Genomic DNA, 7,344 nt, shown 5'->3' with positions numbered 1-7,344 from the left:
ATTTTGGTCTTTTCTTCCTTTTCTGTCTTTTTAATGACATTTTGCTTTCTTCATGGATGGCGTTCTTGTTGTCATTCCACAATTCCTCTGATTTTCAGTCACTGGTGTTCCAATTCATCAAATCTATTCTTTAGATGGTCTCTAAATTCAGGAGGGATATACTCAAGGTCATATTTTGGCTCTCGTGGACCTGTTTTAATTGTCTTCAACTTCAAGTTGAACTTGCATATGAGCAGTTGATGGTCTGTTCCACAATCAGCTCCTGGCGTGGTTTTGGCTGAAGATACTGAACTTTTCCATCGCCTTCTGCCACAGATGTAGTCAATCTGATTCCTGTGTACTCCATCTGGCAAAGTCCATGTGTATAGCTGCCATTTATGTTGTTGAAAAAGGGATTTGCGGTGAGTAAGTCGTTGGTCTTGCAAAATTCTATCATGCAATCTACAGCATTTTTTCTGTCACCAAGGTCAAATTTTCCAACTACTGGTGATTCTTCTTTGTTTCCAACATCTGCATTCCAATCACCAGTGATAAGCAACACATCTTGATTGCATGTTCAGTCAATTTCAGACTGCAGAAGTTGATAAAAATCTTCAATTTCCTCATCTTTGGCTTTGGTGGTTGATGCGTAAATTTGAATAATAGTGGTATTAACGGGTCTTCCTTGTAGGCGTATGAATATCATCCTATCACTGACAGCATTGTACTTCAGGACAGATCTTGAAACATCCTTTGTGATGATGAATGCCATGTCATTCCTCTTTAATTTGTCATTCTCGACATAGTAGATCATGTGGTTGTCTGACTCAAAATGCCCAAAACCCATCATTTCAGCTCACTAATGCCTAGGATATCAATCTTTATGCATTCCATTTCATTCTTGACAACTTCCAATTTTCCTAGATTCATACTTTGTACTTTCCATGTTCCAATTATTAACGTATGTTTGCAACTGTTTCTCTTCAATTTGAGTCATGCCACGTCAGCACATGAAGGTCCTGAAAGACTTACTTTATCCATATCATTAAGGTTGGTTCTATTCTGATCAGGCAGCTCTTTCCCAGTCCTATTTTGAGTGCCTTCCAACCCAAGGGGCTCGTCTTCCTGCACTGTGTCAGATAACGTTTTCAAGCTATTCATAAAGTTGCCCAGTAATGTATCAGACAGTGTTTCTCTGCTATTCATAAGGTTCTCGCTGGCCAATTTTTGAGAAGTGAATGGTCTCCTCCTTCTTCCTAGTCTGTCTTAGTCTATAAGCTGTGTTGAAACCTGTGCACCATGTGCAACTCTGCAGGTGTCTGAAACACCAGTAGCAAGCCTCAAGCCTCACAGCAACGTACAAGCCCCACAGATCACAAACTGACAGCCAAGTTTGTCTCCATATAATGGACTCAAAACAGAGTATTTACACCTGGCTTTAGAGCAGTGATTGGTAGACTCTTTTTCCGCAAATGGCCAGAGAATATTTTAGTCTTTGTGGGTCATACGGTCTCTGTATTAACTATTCAACTTCGCCATTGTAGCACAAATTATGTGTGGCAGGGCTCCAGTAAAACTTTACTTACAAAAACAGGGAGTGGTTGTGTCATCAACATATCACAGATTGTTGGGAGTGTCCCTCCAATCCTGATGCTGCATTTTTCTTCATATAGTTCAGTTTTTTAGGTTATTTGATCAGTATACAGATTGAATAAGTGTGATGTAAGGATACAACCATGATACACACCTCTCCTGATTTTCAACCACGCGGTATCCTGTCTTTCTGTTTGAACCACTGCCTCTTGGTCTACATACAGGTTCCACATGAGCACAATTAAAAGTTATGAAATTCCCATTCTTCAAGGTATTATCCATTTATATTACATATTTGCATAGGTAATAAAACATAGGCAAACATCAAAAAAAAAAAAAATTAGGGAGTGGACCAGATTTGGCCTTTAGGCTGTAATTTGCCAACACCTGTTCGAGAGCCACACCCGACCTGGGTTATTTCATCTCTCTAAGCCTTGGTTACAGAGCTCTGGTGGCACAGTGGTTAAAGCATTCAGCTGCTAATGAAAAGGTTGGTGGATTGGACCCACCAGCCTCTCCATGAAATAAAGATGAGGCAGTCAGTTTCCATAAAAATCTGCGGCCTCAGATACCCTATGGGGGCAGTTCTACTCTGTTTTATTGGGTCACTATGAGTTGGAATCACCTCAAGGGCAGTGGTTTTGGTAAACCTCAGTTTTCTTCTGTTAACTACTGAGTGCCAACCACCTCAGGCTGTGTTAGAAAAAAATCAAATAATACAGGTAAAATACGCATCAGCATATCTAGCATATACAAGTGAAATAAATGATAAAATGAACCAAACTAAACCAAATCCACTGCCATTGAGTTGATTCCAGCCAAATGGTTTAAGCACTGCATCACCATGATTATTAGTAAAATAAGGGACATTATTATTAAAAGTGATTCTGACATTTCATTGTCAGAACATCATTACCAAAACATGTGTATAGTAATATAAGCAGCACAGGGATATATGTTCAAGAATGTGCATTTTTCCCTTTCCTCCTCACTTGGCGAATGCCTGTCTCTCTCCTCTCCCAAGCTGTTTAACTACAATGAGATTCATTCAAGAACATGTGTTAAGATGCTAGAGAATACCAATCCACGGACTGCACTTGTGCCTAGACTCTTGTAACGCACAGGTGGAGAGTGGAACAGTGTTCCATCATGAGTTATATGCACTTTAAACAAAATTTTATTAATTTAAATTCCCCAAAATCCTTAATATACTAAATATAATAAATGACTTTTGGTAACATGCAATTATTAATGTAAAACTTCAAGCAATTTAGGTGGGTAGTTCAGTAGGTACGTACATGGAAAATATTATGGATTAAACTGTGTCTGCTAAAACATACTCTGAAGTCCTAAGCCCTCTATCTGTGAACATGATGTTTGAAAACAGGGTTTTTCTTGTTATGCTAATGAAGTCATGGATGAGTACTAAACCTAGTCCATTCTGAGCAGTGTCTTATAAAATAGACAAGGAAAGAAACACACACAGGGAAGACACCATCTGAAGATGCCAGCAGACAAACCTAGGAACACCAAGAACTACCAGGAGTTACCACAAGCTGAAAGACACAAAGATCTTCCCCTAGAGTCAATACCCTGAATTTGAACTTCTAGTCACCTCAGCTGTGAGTAAATTAATTTCTTTTAAAGCCACCCATTTGCGGTATTTTATTATGGCAGCCCTAGGAAACTAAGACAGGAAGACAGAGAGATAATATTAGGAAGAGTCTAAATAAATTTTATCTGAGAAATAGTACTCTGAAATGTAGATTAAATGCAGATGTAGATTAATTAGAAAAAGGCATTTTCCATTTTTAAATGTTCAAAGGGAGTAAATGAGTAATTCACTAATGAATGAAGCATGGTCCAAAGGGAAACTGTTTGTTATATGGGTACAGATTATGTAGCTTACGGCAGCATCCTGTATCACTTTTTGAAACCATCACCAGTGGCACCTGATTTACTCTCACTTGATTTCAGGACGCCTGGTGCCGGCAGACTACCTCTACAATGGGCAAAATGCCTTTTAACAGATGGGCTAGAAGCAGGACATGCCAGAAGATCAGCATATGCATTAAGTTGGAATCCTAGGTAGATTCTCACCAGGTCAAAACAAAAGCCACTCATTTATTGTTAGGAAAGTAAAATTATTTAGTAATTGTTGTAAGTAGCCCCTAGCAACTCTGGACTGACATTTCAGAGAAGAGAGCAAACTTATACGTGAAATCATCTGCCAAACATGAGAGGTGAGCAGGTCAGTGACAAAGCTATGAGGCAGTTGTCTATGATGCAATTTCCTTGAATAAGGGCAACCAATTCTTCACCTCTGCTCCACAGACAGACTCATCCTCAAAAGCAAAATGTCAAGGGAATCCCAAACTATTTTGAAAAACAAACAACATAGACTTGATTATCAAGAGATCAAAAGTTGAGCAGGCCATGACCACAAAGGAAACAAGGATAAGGTGGCAAACAGCACTATAATGATCTGTTCTGAGCACAGAGATCAGTCATGCTCTTCATTCTTATTTAATATTGTTCAGGTCAAGAACACAAATGTTCCTACAGACATGGGCTTGCCCATTCCCATGGACTGGGGCAATTACCAGGGCAAAAGCAATTCTAGTGGCTCCAGGTGAAAGTAGAAGACCCTATGAGGAAGCCCACAGAGAAAATTTAAGAACCTTTTCCCATTCTATTTAAAAATTGGTAGGCATGAGAGATTTATGATAGTCAAGCAGTCAAAATTACAGTATGTATCTGCCTGAATTTCTAATGAAAATCTTCATTAAGCACAACCCCCAGTAATCTGGGCACAGAAGATAAAAAACATAGGAAACAACAGAAATACTTAAAAATGAAGTACTGTTAAAATTAACAATCCTACTTTTAAATAATATATTCCTTAAATGTAATCCACATTGTAATATAGCTTTTAAAACTGTGACCTGTCAAAAACAGACCACATTTAGCACATATGGGCTACTTAACACCATAGAGAGTTAGAAGGCCAACTGAGAAATACCTGAGAAGAAAGTGAATAGAATAAGGAAAGCACTAGAAACTTACCTCAGGAAAATAAAGACTATAAACAGGATGTGTTATCTTTGATTTGGTCTCCAGTAGAGCTCTCTCCTTTCGCTGTATACTCTGTTGTAATTCTTGCCATTCCTAGTAAAGACAAAATTAAAATATTTCAAATAAGGTATGTTTTTAATCATTTTGATGCCTTTTCATCTTTTTCTAGCTTCCTGACAATGCTAACTAACTAGTTAAGGTTAGAATGAGTTCAGTCCCACAAATCTGATCACTTCCCTGCTCAAAATGTATAATGATTGCTTTTAGAAATCAGTCTAAGCCCTGTGCCATAAATTATCCAGCCATTCATGACCTGTCCTGGCCTGCTTCTCCAGTCTCCTTTCTTCCTTGTACCTTTTATTCTAGTCATTTTAAACTACTTACACTTCTCTGAACTCACCAAGCTGTTTCACTAAATGGTAGCACAGTGGCTAAGACACTTGTCTGCTAACCAGACGGCTGGTGGTTCAAACCCACCAGCCACTCCTCGGAAGGAAGGTTGGGCAATCCTACTTCCGTAGTGATACTGCCTCGGAAACCCAAGAAGGGGTCGCTATGAGTCGGGTTTGACTCAGCACATAACAACAACAACAACATTCTCTGCCTGGCAAATTCCTACTTATTACTCTCTCAGGACCAGCTAAAGCCTAAAGTTGGAACACATATGTAAAGCCTGCCATAAATGCCCCTCTCCTTCAGAAACAAGGTGCTCACTCTCCTCCTTTGTATTATCACTGCCCTTTGTATAAATGTGTACAATCTATTATATACTATAATGTTATTTACCAGTTTGCCTTCCCTACTAGCCTGCAAACATTCAAGGGCAGAAAATATGTCATAGTGCTTGCAATATGACAAATAATGAGTAAGTTATTTGTTGTGTTATTAGTCACCTGAAGAAATCCATCTGTTAAACCCTAAGAGTCACTTCTCCTAATCCTAACATACTCAAAACAAGAATGTCAACATGTTCCCAAATGTGAGGCTGTGGAAATAATTCCTCCATGGTTTTTAATTTCCAAGCAATCAAATTAATGCTGAAGCACACACACACACACACACACACACACAAATACCCAAGGCCTAGCAGGGAGCTCTAGTAACTGGTAGCATAGTACTTAAGGCACTTCACTGGTAACCAGAAGGCTGGCGGTTCAAACCCACCAGCCACTCCTCAGAAGGAAGGCTGGGCCATCTGCTTCCGTAGAGATACCACCTCAAAAACCTAAGGAGGGGTCACTATGAGTCGGGTCTGACTCCATGGCACATAACAACAACAATAGAGGCCTAGCAACTGCTAAAAAACAAAGCCATCCTTAGCTTTCTTTTTCCCCACCACTGCCAGGGATGGGCATATTATTATTTCTCTATACTCTCTCTCTTTTATCTTTTGCCCTTTACCTTTTCTTGCTTTTGGCCTTTCCTTTTGCCTGAAGGGTTATTCAGGGGATCCCTCTTTCTCTCCCAAACCACAAGGTTATTAGTTTTAGATCAATGGCCCAGTCAAAAAGAAAACCACTAACAAACAAGGAAACAGCTGATCAGTTTACAGTTGATTTGCAGTAAGCCTCTCTAAGGACCATTATTTATCTACCAAACCCATTCTTCTCTATAGCCCTCACATAAATCATATGAAACTTAATGCCATGCCATGAGATTTTTTTTCTATACTCTCTACCCTCGCTATCCTAATATATTCCTTAGAAATGTCCTCTGCCCTTAGTATCTTACATATCCCTTGAAACAAAGTGGGACTCTGTAAATATTTGTTTTCCTTAACCAACTTCGTGACATTGGGGTCAACAGTAATGTTTCTTTACCCTAAATGTCACTTGGAACCTGCTACCTATTTCACAACCCACCTTTCCTTATTCATATTTCCAAAAACATCTCCAACTCTGAGACCAAACATCTAAGACCCAGATCCTACTCTATCTAGCAATTTAAGATTTAAGAAAACTAAGATTTCTAATCCTTGTTAGACACTCTTTTTATTTATATCCCTATTATCCCTTAAAAATATTCTTTACAAAGTAATACATTAAGAACTTATTATAAAATATAATGGTTTTATTTAGGACAAGCCAACAAACAACAAAACCTAAAACAATCATCAGAGGTATAATTCAATTATGTAAATCCACAACGTAAGTCTTACTGCTTCATCATCTTTGTTCTGCTTTTCATCTTGCTCTCTATCAGAGTCTCTGTCACTACCATCATCTTTTTCACTTTGGGAATCTCTATTGGTTTCTTCTTCTTCAGAATCACTGCCTTTCTCAGACACTTCTTCTTCATCTTCCTTTACAACAGCTTCCTGAAAGGGAAAAACAACCATAAAAAGTTCTAAATATCTCAATAAGTCCCTGAATTTAACTTATTATGATTGTTAAAAAAAAAAAAAAAACTGGCTCAAGGTTACACTTTGACTATTAACACAGAATTTATTTTAATTATAATGTGCGAGTCCAATTGAAGATGCTAATTTTTGCTTTTTGTCTATTATTTTATTCATTCTTTAAAGTTTCTAAAAAATGTTATTTCAATTTGCAATGTATACTATCACAATGGCTAAGACACTTCATCTTTCAAAAGCATCAATTATACAGTGTATCTTATTTGAGGAGGAAAAATGGAAACTTTACAGAAAAATTTTCTTTTAAGAGTTTAGTACCCTTTTCTGTAACTGGTAGGATA

The 7,344-nt window shown here is 38.1% G+C and overlaps 1 protein-coding gene across 1 annotated transcript in view; it reads right to left on the bottom strand.

Moving 5' to 3' along the window:
* SEC63 (SEC63 homolog, protein translocation regulator) overlaps positions 1 to 7,344 on the bottom strand; it is a 141,819-nt gene that overhangs the window by 8,367 nt on the left and 126,108 nt on the right. Inside the window, exons 17-18 of the mRNA XM_007940830.1 lie at positions 6,806 to 6,964; positions 4,639 to 4,740 (exon numbers count right to left, since the gene is read on the bottom strand). Coding sequence (XP_007939021.1) covers positions 4,639 to 4,740; positions 6,806 to 6,964 — 261 coding nt within the window. The remainder of the gene's footprint in view (positions 1 to 4,638; positions 4,741 to 6,805; positions 6,965 to 7,344) is intronic.

The sequence above is a fragment of the Orycteropus afer genome, unplaced genomic scaffold, assembly GCF_000298275.1.
Source record: "Orycteropus afer afer isolate SDZICR_OR568_19922 unplaced genomic scaffold, OryAfe1.0 scaffold00072, whole genome shotgun sequence".
In the NCBI taxonomy this organism is placed as follows: Eukaryota; Metazoa; Chordata; class Mammalia; order Tubulidentata; family Orycteropodidae; genus Orycteropus; species Orycteropus afer.
This window is presented reverse-complemented; position numbering and strand designations above follow the sequence as displayed.